General features: G+C 38.8%; 2 protein-coding genes across 2 annotated transcripts in view; one reads left to right on the forward strand and one right to left on the reverse strand.

The window, feature by feature from the left end:
• The window catches only part of LOC141444852 (uncharacterized), a 121,665-nt gene that overhangs the window by 95,440 nt on the left and 4,419 nt on the right, over positions 1-21,806 (forward strand). The gene's annotated exons all lie outside the window — the stretch shown is intronic.
• On the reverse strand, positions 6,428-14,793 carry LOC141444839 (gelsolin-like; the record flags this gene model as incomplete). Its single annotated transcript, XM_074110553.1, is given in 8 exon segments — positions 6,428-6,559; positions 7,176-7,286; positions 7,830-7,921; positions 9,532-9,709; positions 12,295-12,410; positions 13,279-13,471; positions 13,997-14,071; positions 14,635-14,793. Coding segments are annotated over 8 exon segments (960 nt in total), but the record flags the coding sequence as incomplete, so codon positions are not given.

The following is a 21,806-nucleotide window of genomic DNA, read 5'->3' on the forward strand; positions in this document are numbered from 1 at the left end:
CAACAGGCGTGATGTTTGTGTGTGTGTGTGGGTAAGGCCGCGAATTTTGACCAATGTGACATAGAAATAACATAAAAAAAATACGTGACGTTACCATAAAACGTAACGCAAATTTTTATAAAGCCTAGATCAAACTGGTAAAAAATCCCATTAGATACGTTATGTATGAAAAAAAAATACATCTCATATAATAAAGTGAAGTTTTTATTTTTACTAGAACTTTCTGACGATACTGATCTTAAATCTGTCCTATATGAGATCTATAGAGCTAAACATGAGAATGTGGAAGTAGAAGTACCCTCTAGTTGACGAACATCTTTCCAAAAGTGTATCTTTACATGCCTCTCTAACACTGACAATAAGGTGCACATTTATAAGTGTAGTATGCGTTATATGCCTGGTAGAATATAGGTGTAGATATATACATATAATAATATCGGCTCGTTAGCTGCGCACCACGTCTTCACTCCGCGCCGGTCCGTAAGGCAATGCCCCCACCACGCACCCTGCGCGGTGCACGGCTCTCGAGACGACAGACAATGTGACGTCACACAATAATATATATATTTATACATAGATAGTATGTTTACCTATACACTACATCCCTCCCTTGTTAATTTAGATTATGACTATACAATAAAATAAAACTTTTATTTCGTATCTACTTTATTATTAATTTATGTGATTTTTTACTGATTATAAATTTGCATGATGTATCATTTTGATCTGTTATTATAGGTTATACCGTATTAATCAAATAAACTTCTTGTAACTAATCAAGTTTTTCGTCCAACTGTTCGTCAACCTTGGCCGACTTTTCATCGTCTAGTATCTGCCACTGACCCTCAATCTTCTTGAGGTGCACGATATTGCGCCTGAGGCGTTGGCCTGTTTCGTCATTTTTAAGTCCTACATCACCATTATTGTTGGACTCAACAGTGTGGGGAGTTGGCTCAAAGTTTAGACTCAGCTTATTATTTTTATGTGTAGTCTTTAAATAAACCTTTTCTCCAATATTTAGATCACACTCCGTAGCATGTCTCCGTTTATCAGCGTACTCCTTCCCCTTTTCTTTCATCTCCTTGTCCTTATCTCTAATTTCAGAATCTTCCGGATTAAATGTCAAGTCCTGTATCATTGGCAGCTTGTCTCGAAACTGTCGACGGAAAAACAATTCTGCTGGTGTTTTCCCAGTAACACTATGCGGCGTGCCATTGTACATAACCAGGTATTCGCGGAGACCTTCCTTCCAATTTTTCTTGTCAACCTGACATATTTTTAAACGTTTGAGAATATCTCGATTTTGGCGTTCTACTTCGCCGTTTTGTTGGGGCCAGTACGGTATAGTGTGATAAATCTTTATGTTACGTTCTTGACAGAACGACTTAAACTCTTCACTTATAAATTGTTTACCATTGTCGGCCGTGACAGATACTGGATTTCCCAGTCGACTGAAGATATCATTTAAATGCCCAATTATTTCTGAACTTGTTATACTCCGACAAATTTTTATTTCTTTGTATCGCGAGTAATAGTCGACGACAACAAACAGATAATCATTGCTCGGTAAGGGACCCAGCAAATCGATTGCTATATCAACCCATGGTTCCGTCGGCAACTCTCGCCGTTTCATTGGATTGGGCGGGTTTGGAGCTGAAACTAATGTGCATCCTTTGCAAGCCTTACAGGTGTTTTCGGCATCTTTATCACACCTCGGCCACCAGACTTTAGTGCGCAATCTGCACTTCATTGCCACAATTCCCGGGTGGCCTTCGTGTGCTGCCTGTAAAACTTGACTGCGCAGCTTTGTCGGAATCACAATTTTAGTACCCCTTAACAATATGTCTTCGTAAAAACATAATTCATTCAGGAACAGCTTAAATCCTTTAACGGTATCGTCCCACTTGTTGTTATACAGTCCCTCTTTCACTTTTTGTATTTCAGGATCTTGCCGTGAATGCTCTATAATTTCTTGCAATGGAATTGCTATCGGCTTCGCTTGCTCAACAACATTATAAACATAACTTTTGTAAGCTGTCGTCGGATTTGAAGCCAATTTGCAAAGCCGTGATAGCGGATCTGCAATATTTTCTTTGCCCGGGCTGTAACGTACTTTAAATTTATAGGACTGCAACCTTAATACCCATCTTTCAATGCGTGCGCACGGTTTCGTTCTGGGGGCCAAAAATCACCTCTAGTGGTTTATGGTCAGTCACTAATTCGAATTCCTTGCCATAAAGGAATATGTGAAAATGTTCCACTGCCCACACCAAAGCCAGCGCTTCCTTCTCGGTTTGGCAGTATCGACGCTCGCAATCACTCAGTGTTTTATTGCCGAATGCAATTATCCGGGGTGTTTGATCCTTAATTTGTAGCAGGACAGCTCCCAATCCAACGGGACTTGCGTCAGCTATGACAACCGTTTTATCTTGAGGATTGTAATATCCTAAGCTGGGAACCTCAACCAGAGCAGCTTTTATTTTATTAAAAGCTTCCTGTTGAGCTTCGCCCCAATCCGGTTTTATGACTGCGTTCCGTCCTGTTTTTTGTCTCAACAATAATTTTAATGGTTCCGTAATCGTGGCTAAATGAGGGACCCATTTACCCACAAAATTGATCAGGCCCAGGAAACTTTGAAGTTCCGCTATAGTGGTTGGTGCTCGAAATTCTTTTACTGCCGAAATATATTTATCTAGTGGTCTTACTCCCAGTTCCGACAGTTCATGACCCAAGAACTGAACCTTAGACGCGCGATAAACACATTTTTCCTCCTTTAATAGCACCTTGTTCTCTTTGAGAGAACTTAATACTTTTTCCAATCGCTGATCATGCTCCGCCAGGTCCTTGCCATAAATTAGGATGTCGTCGATGAAGTTAACGACCCCCTCGCATCCTAATAATATTCTTTCGAGAGTTTTTTGGAATATTTCTGGCGCACATGTGATCCCAAACATCATTCTTTTATAGCGGAATAACCCTTTATTTGTTATGAACGTTGTGATTGGTCTAGAATCCGGGTGAAGTTCGATGTGGTGAAACGCATCCTTAATATCAAGCTTACTAAACAACTTGGCATCTTTTATTTTAGGCAGCAATTGATCCATGGTCGGAAGTGGATGGTTTTCTCTCTTAATTGCGTTGTTCGCTTGCCGCATGTCAACACACAACCGAACTTCCCCATTATCTTTTAAAATTGGAACGATGGGTGAAACCCAGTTAGAAGGTTCTCTCACTTCTTCTATAATGTCTTTCTGAAGCAGCTCTTCAATTTTTTTATTAACTTTTTCCTCTAGTGGAATTGGGATTCGCCGACATGGTTGACAAATCGGCTTCACGGACTCATCAATGGGGATCTCGACCAATACGTCTTTAAATTTGGGAAATTCTTCAGTTGCAATTTGATTGATGTTGAGATTAATTGTAAGTACCCCCAAAGATGTTGCCGTGATTCTCCCAAGTAAATCACGAGTGCCATCCGCAATGACATAAAAAGTACTCATTTCCGTTTTGCCAGCCAGATGAATATCCGCTTTAAATGAACCTAACAGTTTTAAGGGTGTGGCACTACCGTATGCCACAAATTTTTTCATCGGGCATTTGTTTTGGTCCGTTACCAAAACCTTATCCTCCTTGATTTTCTCCCACGTCCTGTCAGTAATAAGATTGTGATCACAGCCCGAATCTATCAACATGTCAACTTTTGTTTTTCCGATTTTGCATGTCACTACCGCATCGTTTCCAACATTAAAGATATAGTCAATATGCTGCTTTGTAGTTTGTTTGTCAGATAATTCTTCTACACTGTTTGTTTCTTTGAATCTCTTCCATTTATTACCATTTGTTTCTTTATCAGTCTTATCACCACCATCTAATCTTCTTTTCTGTGGGTTTATTCTAGTTCTGCATTGAACTCGAAAATGTCCTACTATACCACATTTTAAACACGCTTTTCCTCGAGCTGGACAGGTTTTGTCACGCGCAAAATGTTTAGAACTACCACATCGACTACATACTCCACGTTTCTTCTCTTCTGTGTTTTTATCCGGTTCCGATTGAATTTTGTTAACCCCCTGGGGATTTAAATTTTTCTCTCCAAAATCACCCAACTGACGATTAATCACTTCTAACGCATTTGCTTCCGATATTATCTTGTCTAATGTTATATCATCCCCGGTTTTCAAGATCTTTTTTCTCAAATCATCTGATGCACATTTTTCTGCAATTTGGTCGATAATGTTGTCTTCTATGTTGTCGAATTTACACTTAGATGCTTGTTTCCTCAATCGAACTAAAAATTTTTCAAATTTTTCTTGAGGTTCTTGCCTCAAAAGTCTGAAAACGTGGCGTTCAAAGACCTTACTCTGTTTAGGAGCGAAATAATTATCTAGCTTACTAATGGCCACATCAAAAACGTTTTGACCACTTTCCAACTCAGAGTCAGATACGTTAGCGCCCGGAATGTTATAAAATATTTCTTGTAATTCAGTGCCGCCAAAGTGTAGTAAACTAGCCTTTTTCTTCGCGTCCGTATCAATACCCGCAGCTTCTAAATAAATATATAAGCTTCTTTTCCAACGCTCCCATTTCGTGGCTACTGAACCTACTTCCCCTTCACATTCAAATTTATCCAACGTATATAACGCCATTGTGGATACCTGCAGACAAGATAGTGCCTATTTAGAGATACGGCACACTATTACTATTATTTTGGGAAATTCATTTTTTTTTTTTTTTTTTTTTTTTTTTTTTTTTTTTTTTAGGTATATATTATATATTCGCAATTTAATGCACAGTACCTTAAAACACGCAATTAAACGCTTAACGGTCAAATCTCGCCATTCGCAATTTAATGCAAAACTGCCTTTTATCTGAACCCGCAATTTAATGCACAGTACCTTAAAACACGCAATTAAATGCTTAACGGTCAAATCTCGCCACTCGCAATTTAATGCAAAACTGTCTTTTATCTGAACCCGCAATTTAATGCATAATTATGTTAAAATAATGGTTCAAAAGTTCATTCTCATCACCCGCAATTTAATGCATGTCCATATCGCAATTTAATGCAATGCCATTATAAATAGGTAGCTAGGTAAGTTGTAATTTATTGCGATATCGTTATTTGAATTTATTTTACTTAAAATTGGTTTTCATAGTGTGCTTAATATCTATTTCAATGCATAAATACAACGTTAATAAAGTTTAATACTCCACTACTCGTGGAGTTTTGAATTATAAAAACAAAACAAATAAACTCGAGTAGGTAGACCCCGTATGCACTTAGGTACTCGTACGTTCTTAAATATTTAAATAGAATGTTAAACAATTAGGTATCGTGAACGCACTTATTGTTTCCACATCTACCGCAGCATTGCGTTTATTAAAATTATGGAAGTCAATAATAAATATTAAGTCTGGCCAAATATTTGATCTGTTTCAGTAGAATTTTATTGCTTTCTATTACTTTTAATAGCTCAATGATCTTAATTAGCTTTGAACACAAAAATGTGGTACATACTTATTTTGCATTGGGTAAATCCAATTTTAGCTAAGTGTAATGCTTCTAATAAACATAGTTTGCTAATCGAACTCAAACGATCATTATAAAGGAGGCACGATTTCAATCAAAACAATTCCTACTGACTTGGAATTTATTTATCATACCCTCCCTCTTTGGTAATAATAAAAAACACTTACAGTTCACCTCGTCGCCAAATGTAGTATGCGTTATATGCCTGGTAGAATATAGGTGTAGATATATACATATAATAATATCGGCTCGTTAGCTGCGCACCACGTCTTCACTCCGCGCCGGTCCGTAAGGCAATGCCCCCACCACGCACCCTGCGCGGTGCACGGCTCTCGAGACGACAGACAATGTGACGTCACACAATAATATATATATTTATACATAGATAGTATGTTTACCTATACACTACAAATGGTATGCGTTTGTAACAATATATAGTTTGGATCCTTCATATTCTGCTTTATGTAGCATGCAAAATATACACAGTATACTATACTCTGTCAGGATTAGCTCACATTCATAGCACACATCAGATTACATTAAACTATATGAATTAATAAAATAGGAAAATATTACCTACTTGACTTTTCTAGGTTCGGACTCTATCTCTCTCTCTCTGTCTGTGCCCGACAAGCTTATGGCCGTTTTTTTTTATTATTTTGTCAGTTAGGTAAATACCTAAACGAAAATGATGAAGATACCTTATTAGTAAAATACCTAAGTAATAAAAACAGAATAAAATAAATATTTAAGGGGGGTCCCATACTCGTATAACAAATGTTTTTTTTTGCTATTGTCTAATGTTGTATAGATGGTACGGAATCCTTCGTGCGCGACTCCGACTCGCAGTTGGCCAGTTTTTTCTTTCTGTCTTTCGTTCGTGCTCTCATCACTTACCCAGGTGGGGTATCCCTTAACCTCCAAGTACTTCTGCGCCAGGTCATGGTAGTTCTTCTTAGTGTCAGCATCAACCTCGCTGCCCAACCACATGAACACGCCAGAACAGGGAGTGTCCAGGACGTAAATGTTCTGTGGGGGGAATCACTGATATCATCACCGTAGCTCGGAAAGGGTGAGCTGTTCTTATATTTTCATTGTCATAATTGTAAGTTATAGTATTAATATTTGGCGACCAAATAGGCCAATGGTTATAGAACCAATGGAATGGTTGCAGGTGGTAGGACTGCATGGTCCGCCCGAATTGCTACCACGATCTTGCTCGATAATCCTGCCGTGAAGCAGCAGTGTTGCACTGTTGTATTTCGGCGTGGAGAGTAAGACAGCCGGTGAAATAACTGGCACTTGAGGTATCCCATCTTAGGCCTCTAGGTTGGCAACGCATCTGCAATCCCCCTGGTGTTGTAGGTGTCTATGGGCGGTGGCGATCTCTTACCATCAGGAGACCCACTTGCTCGTTTGCCATACAGTCGAATAAAAAGAAAGCTTGAGATCCCGTGACCTCGAACAGACCTCTCGGTCTTCCGAATGCTATCTATGCTATAGTGATATTTCATCTGTCCAAAAACCTTCATTAGTGGCTAATTTCATTCACCTTAGCGGTAAAAAAATCCTTATAGTTTGCTATGTCTACCCGTCCATGGTTAGCTTAGAGATTGTGAGTGCGAGAAAGTTGAAGGTTGCTTACATCAGAAGTAAGGTGCTTCTGTTTGAAGGGCTTGTTCAGAGCGACCACCTCCAGCTCGTCTCCAGCCAGCACCTTGTACAAGAAGACCGCGCTGCCATCTCTCGAGTATGTCTGTAAAAGAGGTTATTTATAGTATAAACTATATTACTTAACATGCCGTGTAAGTTATACAAAGTGTTTATTAATATACTGACAAAATCTACCCCCGTTTTTATCGGGTAAAAATTTACCCGTGTGGTGTCGGGTTAGAATAATACACCTCTCCATCAGTATACACACTCTCATCTATGCTCTCCATTTCTTCCGAGGATGTCGTAAGAGGCAACAAAGGATATAGGTTAAGTTAAGGTATACCGTAGGCGACAGGCTAGCAACCTGTCACTATTGTAACGTTTTTGTCAAACTTAAAACCTAAAATTGCTAAAAGTGGCTCCGAAGCGGTAACGTTTCGTGTGCTCTGCTTACCCCATTTGGGAATACAGGCGTGATGTTTGTGTTGTGTGTGTGTGTGTGTGTGAAAAATCTAATGTTATACAGATAATGGTACGGAACCCTTCATGCAGAAGTCCGACACGCACTTGCCGGTTTCTATGTTCCAATGTGTTTATACTTTCTTTTTTCTTTATGAGCTAGAACTGGTGAGCACCAACTCACCTCAGAAGCAGAGTCATCAGCGATATCCTCCCGGGATCCGGATCCAAGGGTCTCGAAGAACAGTGCCACATCCTCATCAGACGAGAATTCATCTGCAAATTTATAATAAATAAAGTTTAGACATCATAACGGTGGATACAGGATCCCAGCCAGTGGCGTAGTGGGTATCAGCAGCCCGCAGCGGAAGAAAATTCGGCTGCCCTATTATTCAGGTATTTAATTTTAAGAAACTATATAATACCTAATTCCGAAAAACTTTTCGGCAAGCACAGTCATCACATCATCATATTATTATTAAGTTGAATATCTTTTATTTCCAGAACAATACAGGTCCAACTAAAAAAAAGGTATATTAGGTACAATAAAATTAAATAAGCTAAAACTATAATAAATTTAAAAATGGACCCTGCGGCATTTACCAAAGATGCCGGCAGCATTTCCCCGCTGGATCGCAAGACTGATGCGTTGAGCGAGGAAACTGCCAGCTCTTCGGTCTCCTGTGGTATCTCTGAGTCTGTTGGCGACTGGCTGCGGTATGACCTTTTTTATAACTATACTTTTTGACACTTGCTTTTTTAATATGTTTTTACGTTCATTGTCAGTTGTGATTTGTTTGCCCGATCTGTCGGTTTCAATACATAATATTGTCCTTTAATCCTATTAAATAACCTATCATTTAACCCGTGTTTCCATCAATCTTCCCATTACTTTCCATACAGTCCACCACTAGCTATCAGAGTCTCTTTGATAGATCTTTGAAGAGACTCAGAGCGCCAGGGCCCCACGGACCAAGGTTGTCGACGCCGAAAGGTACAAAATCAAATTCGGCACCGAGATAGGAACTTGGCTAACTTAAAAAATGCCCTACTCATAATCGAACCTACTCGAATCCGAATTAAATAGAAACTGGCAGCATTAGAGTCGTACTTACTCAGATTCTGGCCTAAAGCTCAACTGATTTAATACGAATCTGTCCTGGCACGCCTAAAGGATTTTCCTGCTTTGGCAGTTTCAGCCATTATTATTTTCAGTATTAATATATTATTATATTATGGAATTTGCTGCCCCATAAAAGTGCCACTCGCGCCCGTTTCGAAAAATGACTATAAGTCTCATATATGGGATATTTATATATAAACTAGCTTTTGCCCGCGGCTCCGCCCGCGTGGTATTCGGTTATCGCGCGCTGTTCCCTCGGGAACTGTGCATTTTTCCGGGATAAAAAGTAGCCTATGTATCTCGGGCCCATTAACTATCTCTATGCCAAAAATCACGTCGATTCGTCGCTCCGTTACGGCGTGAAAGACGGACAAACACACTTTCGCTTTTATAATATTAAGTATGGATTTAGTGAACTATACCAGTCATCTATAATTTTTTCTATATGCTGATTCAATAAATTATAATAATCATAATCATAATAGGTACTTATCTTAGGACCAACCACACCAATCTACCTAGCCCCAAAGTAAGCAAATCTGCTTGTACATACTATGGGTCCTACACAACAGATAGACGTACATATACATATAGATAGATAAATATATATTTAAATACATACAAACATCCAAGACTCAAGTACAAACATATGTATTCATCATACAAATATTTGCCCGTCACGGGAATTGAACCCGCAACCGCTAGCTTCGTAGTCAGGGTCACTAACAACTTAGCCATCCGGTCATCAATTTCTGGTCCTTACCAATGATCTCAATGGTAGCGCGTCCATTATGGTAATCATCTCGAAGGCTGTTGGCAACGCTGATAATCTTCCGACGCTGCGTGGCCTTCGCACCTTCCGGCATCAGCACGAATATGTCGTGCTCATTCTCCAGGATGAAGCACTGGTCTTTGGTGAGAGATGACGAGTCTGCTGGCACCTAGGGAAGGAGACCACTTAGATTTAATTACAATTCCCATAGCTCGATCCAAAGCAACGTCTATTCTATCTCATCATCATAATTATATATTATCATGGGACACTTGACACCAATTGACTTAGTCCCAAACTAAGCAAAGCTTGTTACTATGGATACTAGGCATCGGATAAACATACTTATATAGATAAATACATATATAGTTACTTAAATAAATGTTAAAAATCCAAGACCCGAGAACACATTCGCTTGAGGGCGTACTGGCTTGATAGTTAGTTCCGTTTGAAAGATGTTACGTGTTCTCTGTTTTTTTTGTGTATGCGTATATATGTTTTTTACATGTACCTATGTAGTTTATATGTAGTCTATTGATATTGATATGTATTAGTTTATTGTTTATTTATTGTTTTGTATTAGTGTGTACCCATATATGTATGTGTAGGTATTTATTTATTTATTTTTGATGTATTGTTTAGGTTAATTTAAATTTTTTGATCCTTTTATCTTTCCATTGTAGTGTCTACTCTTGTTTCTGTCGTCCTTTCAATCGTTCAAAGGTTAAGAGATCCCTTTAAGGGATAAGTTCGCCTTTGTACATCTCTTTTTCTTGTTAATTGTAATTTTCATATGTGTTATGTACAATAATGAGTTACAACAACAACAACAACAACATATATATTACCTATTCGTAGTCAGGTTCTCTAACCACTTGGCCACCGGTCGTCAAATTATAATCATCATGTCATGTGTGGGAAAATTATGTATTGTTGTTTTGATGGATTTGTCAAATTTCTTTCTCTTCCGTGTTGTGTTGCGCAGTGTCTTACCCCCTTATTCATAAAACTTAACAAGCCTATGTTAACTAACAAATGCTTTGTCCCTTTCTAACAAATACAAATGTCGAAGTGACAGATAAGGACAAACGAATTTTAGCGGCATTTTAACTAAAATAGGTTTGATTGTCGTTTATGAATAAGGGGGTTAGTGTTTTACTGTTATGCTCTTGCTGCTGTGTGAGTTTTTTTGAAATAAATAATAATAATAATGATCATGAGCCGGTAGACGTCCACTGCTGAACAAAGGCCTCCCCCTTAGAACGCCACAATGAACGACAACTCGCCACTTGCGTCCACCGGTTCCCGCAACTCTCACGATATCTTATATCTATCTATAGTCTCACTAGACAGCACTCCATCTCAAACGCCAAATTTTAAAAGACAGACCCAAGCCCTCCTATACTTATACATACAATTCACAAGGCCAACTCTATTGTGCACCCTGCGATAGAGTTTTCAAGACTAAGTTCGGTCTAGCGAGCCATATTAGAAAGCACGCTAGAAAATAAGTGTTTTTCTTTGTTATTATAATTGTTATTGCAAAATTTTATAAAATGGATATATTTTTTATTTGCAGGTGGTAGGACCTTGTGCAAGGTCCGCCCGATTGCTACCACCATCTTGCTCGCTAATCCTGCCGTGAAGCAGCAGTGCTTGCACTGTTGTTTCGGCGTGAAGAGTAAGACAGCCGGTGAAATTACTGGCACGTGAGGTATCCCATCTTAGCCTCTAGGTTGGCAACGCGTCTGCAATACCCCTGGTGTTGCAGATGTTTATGGGCGGTGGTGATCTCTTACCATCAGGAGACCTATTTGCGCGTTTGCCATACAGTCAAATAAAAAAAAATAGTCAGGGTCGCCGTGGAGGATTATATAACTATAGTCTCACTATTATTATAAATGCGAAAATTTGTAAGTCTGTTTGTTTTTAACACCATACCTACTAGTAACTCCTGGCCGATTTTTAATGCTAACAAAAATAAATATATTAATTTGTTGCCGCAAACCTATTATTATCGCAACAAAACATCATACAATTCGATAAAATGCCTGAGATCATCAACGATAAACCAAATTGGTCCTTTGTTCGGAGATATGATAGCAATTTCTCTGATATAAGGTTTAAATAATTCAAATATGGGCTGTAAACTTTATACTTTTAGGTATTTGAGTACGTACCGTGAACTGCTTCAACTTTGCCCTCTGGCCCCAACATTGCCTGATTCAATTTAGAGTCGATAACTAGCACCCTTCTAGGTTTTTAAACTTTTATCCCCCCGTAATAATAATTCCCGTGTAGATAAAAGTTTAAAACCTATAAGAGTGCTAAGTTATCGACTCTAAATCAAATCAGGCAATGTTGGGGCCAGAAGGCAAAGTTGAAGCAGTTTACGGTAATGGTTTTTATCTACCCCCATATAGTAAATCCTCAATTATGCGTTCAAAAACCATAGGTAATGACCAGCATTACGACATTGGTTACTATTATGAACACGGCTGTATCGTAATGAGATTTCATACATCATTACAGCACGGGGGGAGGTCGTCGCGGGCGCAGCTCGTGGGACCTAACTAGTTCTCGTTAATGCAGGTCATTCTCAATGGTTCGCGGAATACATGATAGAGGATTTAATATATGAATATAGATAAAATTCGGCCAAAAGCAATTATGCGTAACAATAATATTACAAATAATTTTATGCCATCCAATAGAGAACCCTCCAGACCTCTAAGCCCGGTGCTGGTGTCTCACCTCCTCAATCCTCATGTTGTCGCAGCCGGACAGTCGCAGCAGCCTCTTGTCAGCACCAGCATTGGTCTCCACCTCGTTGAAGCCAGATTCGTTACCACCCTCCAGGTACCTGATGGCTGGAAAGTTAAAGTTAAACCAGTTATGTCCTTTCAATGGTTCAAAGTTTAACTGGAATCCCTATAAAGGATTAGTTCGCCTTTGTAACTCTTTCTATTAAGATTGGTTTTTGGAGTATTTTTGTATTTTTTATTTCAACTCCAAATTTGTTACTTTTACGGTCATGAAATCCAACGAAAATACAAACCGAAACATGGATGCACAGAAAAAAAAAACAGAAAAAGAGACCAGCGCCGGGAATCGAACCCACATCATCAGCATACGCATATAGACTAGGAAAAAAGCAGGCTGAAATGTGTGGTGTATGGGAGAAATTTGTGTCTAGACTCCTGTCCAGTGGTTCAGCGCCAGAACCCACTTTGTTTTACTAAACTTTTTTAAACTAACGTTAACGGAATGTATTCGGATTAACCATGATTAGAATAAATAAAATTATGCAACATGTGTTAGACAAAATATAATTGTCAGTCAAACATAATACGAAATAAGTTATACAAAATGAAATTACGCGACTTGTATTTTAGACAAAACATAATTAAGTCAGTCAAACGTTATACGTAATTTGTTTATACAAAATGAAATTATGTGACATGTGTGTTAGACTAAATATACCTAATTATGTCAGTCAAACATTATATGAAATAAGTTTACACAAAATGAAAAATAGGTCATTTCAAATTAGGCGAAAAACGACTTTCACTTAAATGAAAATCAAAATAATACAAAATCATGAAAATAATACAAAATGACTTTCACTTAAATGAAAATCATGTAAAATAAAACATTAGGTAAAGTAATATTAGTTTATCTAAAATTAGGCAAAAAGTTGTTAGGCAAAACAAGGTACAACCTTAAAAAGATGCTTACCAGGTTGGAAATACCCGAGGAACTGTGAAGTCTCATGTCCCTGGACTTCTCTGTGATGGACAGCCCGGCCGCCCAACATGTCATCCAGCGTCACCGTCCATATGGCTGCAGAGCCCTTCTTGTCCTGGGTCGTCTTGCTGCCGAGCCAGAAGTGTGCGTCGTATGACAGAGAAGTCGTGTCATCGCCTGTGGTCTGGGGAACAGTTAAACCTACATTCAAACTAGTTTTTAACCCCCAACGCAAAAAGAGGGGTGTAAGTTTGACCGCTAGTGTGTCTGTCTGTGGCACCGTAGCTCTTAAACGGGTGAACCGATTTGAATGCGGTTTTTTTTATTTGAAAGCAGTGTTTCTAGCGATGGTTCTTTAGACTTCGACAATTCGACGCTAGCTGTTGCCCGCGACTCCGTCCGCGTACAATTCGTTTATTATAAAAACTATCCTGTCATTTTTTAAAGCCGGTAACGCTTTTTTAAAATGATATTGGTTTCATACATTTTATATGGTTGCGTGCAGATTTATCTGATGCAGTGTGTTGTGACGGCTTGTGTTGTGTCGCATCAAAGCTATAGAGTGAGAGAGAGAGAGAGACAACACTATGCTGAGCTGGGACCGCTTCGCGATTTCGCAAACAGTTGCTTCTGTGTGAATATTCTTATTCTTATAATAAATAAAATATGAAAAACAATCTATAAGTAATAATTCGATTTATGTATTTACCTTTAGAACGATATAGCTGTCGCCATTATAGAATTTTCCATACATTTTCGTTTCTATGGGCACTGGTTCAAATTTCTGAAATAAAATTATAGAACAACATGATACACAAAAAATACCATATTATTGTTGAATTGAAAGTACAGATGTAGTGCATACATATTTTCCATCGTATGTTATGGGAAAAGTTCGTATCTATCGTGCTCCCTCTGTACCATATTAATTAAAGTGCCAAAGTTTCATATTAATTAATATGAAAATGTCACTCTTTTAATAAATAAATAAATATCACGGGACAATTCACACCAATTGACCTAGTCCCAAAGTAAGCTTAGCAAAAAGCTTGTGTTATGGGTACTAAGCAACGGATAAATATAATTATATAGATAGATACATACTTAAATACATATTAAACACCCAAGACCCGAGAACAGACATTCGTATTTTTCATACAAATATCTGCCCCGACAGGGGAATCGAACCAGGGACCTCAAGCTTTGTAGTCAGGTTCTCTAACCACTAGGCCATCTGGTCATACAATATTGGTTGACACTTCGGCTGCCGTCGCATTCCGATTTATATCCGACTTTTTCCGATGGAAATACATCGTACATTATAATATTATGTTGCGTGGAACTTACGTCTATGGTCCATATTTCAATACCGGCGGCCGCGCCCGCCTCAGCAAAAGCCGGGTGATCCATCTTGTATAATTAATAATTAACAATAAATAAATAATTAAATAATTCTAGCACAAACGCTTCAAACCTTACACAAGCGAACTTAGCGGACGTCTGCTGTTTAATAAACACAAACTTACATGTAATGGTTTTATCAGTGATTCATTGATGTCTTATCTTGGAGATAAACGGGCTGATTAACTGTTGATTTTGGATTCGATTAAAAAAAATAGACGTTAGCGGCTGCAAATGTTGGTTGCATTCTTTTTGCAAGCGTTGTAAAATGTTGTTGGATCGAATCTAATTTTGCAAGTAGTTATTAATCGTATTACTTGCTTTTGCAAGCGATTTCGTCCACGTGGAATTCGGTTATCGCGCGCTGTTCCCTCGGGAACTGTGCATTTTTCCGGGATAAAAAGTAGCCTGTGTCACTCTCTGGCCCATAAACTATCTCTATGCCAAAAATCACGTCGATCCGTCGCTCCGTTTCGACGTGAAAGACGGACAAACATACCAACACACACACTTTCGCATTTATACTTAATATTAGTATAGAAGTATGGATTACTCAAAAATCAAATCTTTGAGGTGAGGTAAAGGGCTAAAACACGTCGAAAAATTATATAAAATATTTATACAAGAAACTATTAGTCCATATGCAAGTTTTTAGAGGTATTGGAGACTGATTAAACAACTCTTTTTTTCTCCATATATTGACGCTCCACCCCTAGTAGATAGTCCATTAACCCTTAAAAAGATAGAGGCGATTTATCGACCACATGCATTGCCTTGGAAATTCAACCTTATTGTATTAGTTATAAGTTACAATATCCATTGTAATTATTGAAAATTCTACTAGCTTTAAATATATCCTTTGCCAGGTATGTATTCGATAGCTGCTTTTGATTCGCATTTATAATATGCCTAGTATAGGTACCTACGCCCTAGTTAGTTCCTAGGATTAGTAGGATTTCGCCGTGGTGGCCAAGTGGTTTGACCTATGGGCTCTCAAGCAGAGGATCGTGGGTTCAAACCCCGGCTCGCACCTCTGAGTTTTTCGAAATTCATGTGCGGAATTACATTTGAAATTTACCACGAGCTTTACGGTGAAGGAAAACATCGTGAGGAAACCTGCACAAATCTGCGAACCGTAAACTGCTTCAACTTTGCCCTCTGGCCCCAACATTGCCTTATTCGATTTAGAGTCGATAACTTAGCACTCTCATAGGTTTTCAACTTTTATCTACACGGGAATTATTATTACGGGGGGATAAAAGTTTAAAAACCTAGAAGGGTGCTAGTTATCGACTCTAAATCGAATCAGGCAATGTTGGGGCCAGAGGGCAAAGTTGAAGCAGTTTACGGAAGCAATTCAATGGTGTGTGTGAAGTTCCCAATCCGCAATGGGCCCGCGTGGGAACTACTGCCCAAGCCCTCTCGTTCCGAGGGGAGGCCTGTGCCCTGCAGTAGGACGTATATAGGCTGGGATGATGATTAGTAGGATTTCATACAAATATCTGCCCCGACGGGGATCGACCCAGAACCTGAAGCTACATAGTCAGGTTCTAATGGTGGCCATACACCATCTTTCTTTCGTCCAATCGGCATGACGCTGCCAATTGGATCAGTTAGAACTACATAACCGTGTGTGGGCATGGATTGGCATGACGAACACTTGGCTATCGTCTAATAATTTAAAATTCTTTGGACTGCCGCAAATGACAGGTTTGCAGGTGGTAGGACCTTGTGCGAGGTCCGCCCGGATTGCTACCAACATCTTGCTCGCTAATCCTGCCGTGAAGCAGTAGTGCTTGCACTGTTGTGTTCCGGCGTGGAGAGTGAGACAGCCGGTGAAATTACTGGCACGTGAGGTATCCCATCTTAGGCCTCTAGGTTGGCAACGCGTCTGCAATACCCCTGGTGTTGCAGATGTTTGTGGGCGGTGGTGATCTCTTACCATCAGGAGACCCACTTGCTCGTTTACCATCCAGTCGATTAAAAAAAAATGACGTCAGAATCAATAAAATTTAAATTTTAAATACAGTGAAAATAACACAGTCTTTATCTATTGATAAAGGTGTGATTGAAAAGATAATATTGTAATAAAGTAATGATTCATGCATTCATGCAAACGATTGTTTGCGATGCTTATACGGATCTAGTAGGTATCTATATATGTATGACTAACTGAATCATACGCCGAGATCTTGAGTACCTATCAGACATAGTTAGTGTGGATAAAGTAGACAAGGTGGCTTTCCCTCATTGATAATGCTGAGAAAATAAAAATAGGATTTTGTCAGACGTCGGAAAACTTCGGAAGACGTAGGAAAGCTAAATCTCTTCCTATTTTCAAAAATCTCGTCAAGGCTCACTTCTTGACACTGCCTTCCTAGCTCTGACCTCAGTCTTTCTGTGTTTATCTATTTTATTTCCTAATTTCTTATCCTTTTTCTCCCATTAGTACGGCCTTATTGCTAATTTACATTGCTATTTTATGTTAGTAGTTTATGTATTGTATAAGTATTGCATGTATGTATGTATTCATATATAGTTGTATCATTTGCGTTTATTTTAATATTACTGATTTTTTGTTTTTATTTTCTGTTTCTGTTTCCGCCACCTATTTTTGTAACACATAATTTCTTGTACCCAAATGGTTGTCTGGGAGAGATCGCTTTTAAGCGATAAGACCGCCTATTGTCTACCCTGAATCTGAGTGTTTATATCATAAGTTTCTTGTACTGCTTATGGTGTGCAATAAAGAATATTTGTATTGTATTGTATTGTACTTAACTCAATGACTTCACGCACTTTTCTCTTTGTAAGAACAGGGGGGCTACTACGAAATTCGAAGTTCGTATCGTACCGTCTCTCTCACTCTCGTATTAAATAATATAAGCGTCAACGGGACGGCAAGATACGCAGTTCGAATTTTGCACTTCGTTCTATAGAGCCAGATGCGTGCTCCTAGAATTCCTAAATTAATTGCAGGGTCGGCAACGCGCGAGTGATACTTCGGGTGTTGCAAGCGTTCCTAGGCGGCGGTAATTGAAAGAAAATAAAAGAAAGAAAAAACCATTTATTGCCACAAAACACATTAAATAAGATTTCATACAAAATAAAAGTTAATAATTATGACAATATTATTTTATTGCTTAACATCAGGCGGGCCGCACGCCTGTTTGCCACCGACGTGGTATTAAAAAAAAACTATGATGAACTTAGAATTAGCCCGAAACATGTCGAGTTAAACTCGATTTAAGACGTGACTTATTCGGTTTTATTTCATTAAATATGAGCGAGTCTCACAGAAGTTTCATGTTCAAAGTTAATTACTGAAAAATAATCTTACTCAGTAAAATTGAAAGTAATGGCAAAGATTGCGTACGCATTTATTTAATTTAGTGATTAGTTTTAATTGCAATTAAGTAGATTAATTTTCGTATCGTCTCAATATTTTTGCCATGGAGGCCACATTCAAAATGGGGTCACGTGACCAAATCTATCGCTGCAATCGAGCGACGAGCGACTGCATGTGGCCGCACCCGAGTCTGACATTTGCAGTGGGACACATTATATGCTATCAAAAAAAAAAAAACCGGCCTAGAGCGTGTCGGACACGCCCAAAAATAGGGTTCCGTAGCCATTACGAAAAAATTTAGTAATATTTTTCCAAGGATTTCGTATTTTATACGGAACCTTCCAAGTTTAGGCATATTTTATACCTTAGGCTGCTATTTACTCATAAACTACAAAAAATTCTCAAGCAAACTTAGCCGTTATAGTTTTCCTTGAAAGTTTGATATACTTACTACCATCCTGAATTTTTTAAATTTTTTCCACCCACCGGTTTAGATTTTAGAGGGGGGGGGACGGGACGCTCGATTTTAAAGAAAATTTGCACTTTAAAGTTGAATATTTCGCAAACAAATCACTGAATCGAAAAGCCCGTTATGGTTTTAAAAGACCTATCCAACGATACCCCACACAATAGGGTTGGATGAGAAAAAAAAAATCACCCGCACTTTACGTCTATGGGAGGTACCCTAAAAAAAATTTTTTTTTAATTTTTAACTGTACCATTTTGTCGGCATAGTTTACTTCTATATCCGTGCAAAATTACAGCATTCTAGCATTGATAGTCTCTGAGCAAAGCCGCGGACGGACAGACAGACATGGCGAAACTATAAGGGTTCCGTTTTTGCCATTTTGGCTCCGGAACCCTAAAAAGTGTTTTAGCCGAAATTGAAGGTTTTTTTTCCAGCGATAAAGCTCAACATTTTCAGATTTATCGCGATTATGTCACGTGACCAGATGGCACGTGACACTGGAAACGAACGTCGAGCGATTTGCATGTGGCCGCACCTCATATCAAGTCTTTGAATCTAATATCGGGCAGCATGGCTAGAGCCCACTCGATGATTGAAAAAACTATAATTGGAACTTAAAACTTTATTCAAGCAATATATACTACAAATTTCTTATTTAGTTTAAAAAACTGGCAAATTTAGTCTCAAACAGAAGTCTTTTTAATAACAAAATAGCGTGAATACACAAAAACCCATAAGCAGCAAATTCACGAAGCTAGCAGCCGCAGCGCCGGGCTGAAAAAAAACCAAAACGATTAAACAACTTATAAAAAATACAAACTGAAATATAGATGCACAGATAAACTAGAAAAAGAGACCAGCACTGGGGCAACCCAGGTCCTCAGCATTCCGTGCTGCGTGCTATACCGCTACACCACCACTGGACAGGAGTACGGACACAAATTTCTCTTATGCACCACATATCTCAGCTTGTTTGTTTCTTATTTAGTCACTTAAGCCGCGACCGCGACACTAACGACATCTATGCTTTAGCCCTCATCGAGAAACTTTCAAGTTTCAGCACTCCATTGGAACTATCCCGTATTTTGGGATAATTTTACGGGATGACCGTAAAAGTAACAAAATTTGGAGTTGAAATAAAAAATACAAAAAGAATCCAAAAACCAATTTCTGAGGGCTAAAAGACAGGCGAAATATGGTCTAGTCTTGTAAAGGCCAATTAGCTAATAACTAAATGAGGAGCCAATGAGGGTTTTCACAGAGGCGAAATATCGCTAGATGGCGCTAGTGTTGTGTGGTCCGTTCGACGTTTGCTTGTGATTGGTTAATAACTAAATGAGCCAATGAGGGCTATCGTTTTTTGTCTCACTAGATGGCGCACTGTTGCGTGAGGTTTTTAAGTATGGCTTTCAAAGTCTGTTATTACGGGCGTGAAAACAAAGTTTAGATTAAATCATATTTAATACACCTTAAAAACCGTACCATAAAAATGTCGAGCATGCCACAGTGTTGCATAGTCCCCGTTTTGTTCGGAAAAAGGGAGAACAAAGGTTTCCGAAAGACAAAACTGTCTCAAAACACAGACATTCATTGCCTCGGAACGCATATTTGACATAATTAATTTCAGATATTACAAATATTCACACAATTATTCTAATTTTAAATAAAGCTAGCGTAGCTCACTCAAAAACCATGAGATTTGACATTTCGGAGACCTCACGCTACACTAGCGCCTCTAGTGGCGAATTCATACGCGATAGCCCTCATTGCAAGCAAGACCGTAACGTCAAAAAAAGCTCACGATACTAACGCCATCTAGCGATATTTCGCATGTCTTTTAGCCCTCATTGATCGATGCTGAACAAACTACTTTAGGTTTTCAGTTATTTAATTAAAACCTTGTACTTATTAATAAAATTTTATTACAGTCAGCAACAAAGATATGGATACAGCCAAAGTGCCAAAAATATGTATACACGACTTTAATGTTCAGGCAATAAAGTCCTGATACATATTTTTGTCACTGGCTGTATTCATATCTTTGTTGCTGACTGTACCTTCGTAGACTGGTCTAGTTTCTTGGTGACGGACTTATCGCAGCTGATTTCATCGACGGAGGTGCGGAACCGTTCTATCTCCTTCTGGTTGTTGCTGTCCGGTTGAAACTTAAAACTGAAACGGAAAGTGACAGATGGCTGATATGACAAGTACCTACAAGTTTATGAACTCGACTGTACAAAGGGATACACTCGCATACTGAGGGTTCCGTGTTAACAGAGTCCCTCTCCTAAGCAAAATGTAAGCACAGTGTGGAGTCATTTTAGATGGTTTATTGACATAAACGGACAGACATAAAATAAGAGTATGGTGTGCTATGCTACCTTCATACCAAATTTCATGTTTCTAGGACATCCGAAGTAAGTACAACTTATGTACTTAAAACGGGGTTACTTTAAAATGAAAATCAGGCGTTAATTTGCGGAGGTCCATATCAATGAACTGAAAAAATTACTTTGCTCACCCGTGATCTTTAGGTATAAGCTCTTTATAAGGATTCTCTATCGTTTGCCCGAATTTCATATGCCATAATGTATCGTTTTCCATAATTTTAATTTGCCTAAAGTAATTTATTTCTGAAATAGTATTTCTTCAGAGTTGATATTAAACTAACCTAACCTACTGCATTATATAAGATGACATTTAAAAAATCCTGAAAACAGCACGGTTCTATATATTTTATGGCAAACGTTGGTATGGCAAGTGATATTCGGCCAAGTAAAAGTATGTTGCAGGTGGTAGGACCATGTGCAAGGTCCGCCCGGATTGCTACCACTATCTTGCTCGCTAATCCTGCCGTGAAACAGCAGTGCTTGCACTGTTGTTTCGGCGTGGAGAGCAAGACAGCCGGTGAAATTACTGGCACTTGAGGTATCCCATCTCAGGCCTCTTGGTTGACAAACCCATCTGCAATACCCCTGGTGCTGCAGATGTTTATGGGCGGTGGTGATCTCTTACCATCAGGAGACCCACTTGCTCGTTTTCCATCCAGTCGAATAAAAAAAAAAGTAAAAGTATACGCTTTATAAGGTCGCGGATGCGCAAAGTAATTGATTCAGTTCATAAATACTCATATCAACAGCTTTACTCACTTCTCCCGCAACTTGCTCCTCAAGACCAACTTATCTTCCGTGGTCTCAGTTTTCACCGTGGTAGCTTCGTCGCTATCAGCCTTGTAGTCTGCAAATAAATCGTTTACCAATGGTCGCTTCTAGTCAAGATAGATTAACTAAGTACCACCAC

Source organism: Choristoneura fumiferana, chromosome 30 (genome assembly GCF_025370935.1).
Source record: "Choristoneura fumiferana chromosome 30, NRCan_CFum_1, whole genome shotgun sequence".
NCBI classification, from domain to species: domain Eukaryota; kingdom Metazoa; phylum Arthropoda; class Insecta; order Lepidoptera; family Tortricidae; genus Choristoneura; species Choristoneura fumiferana.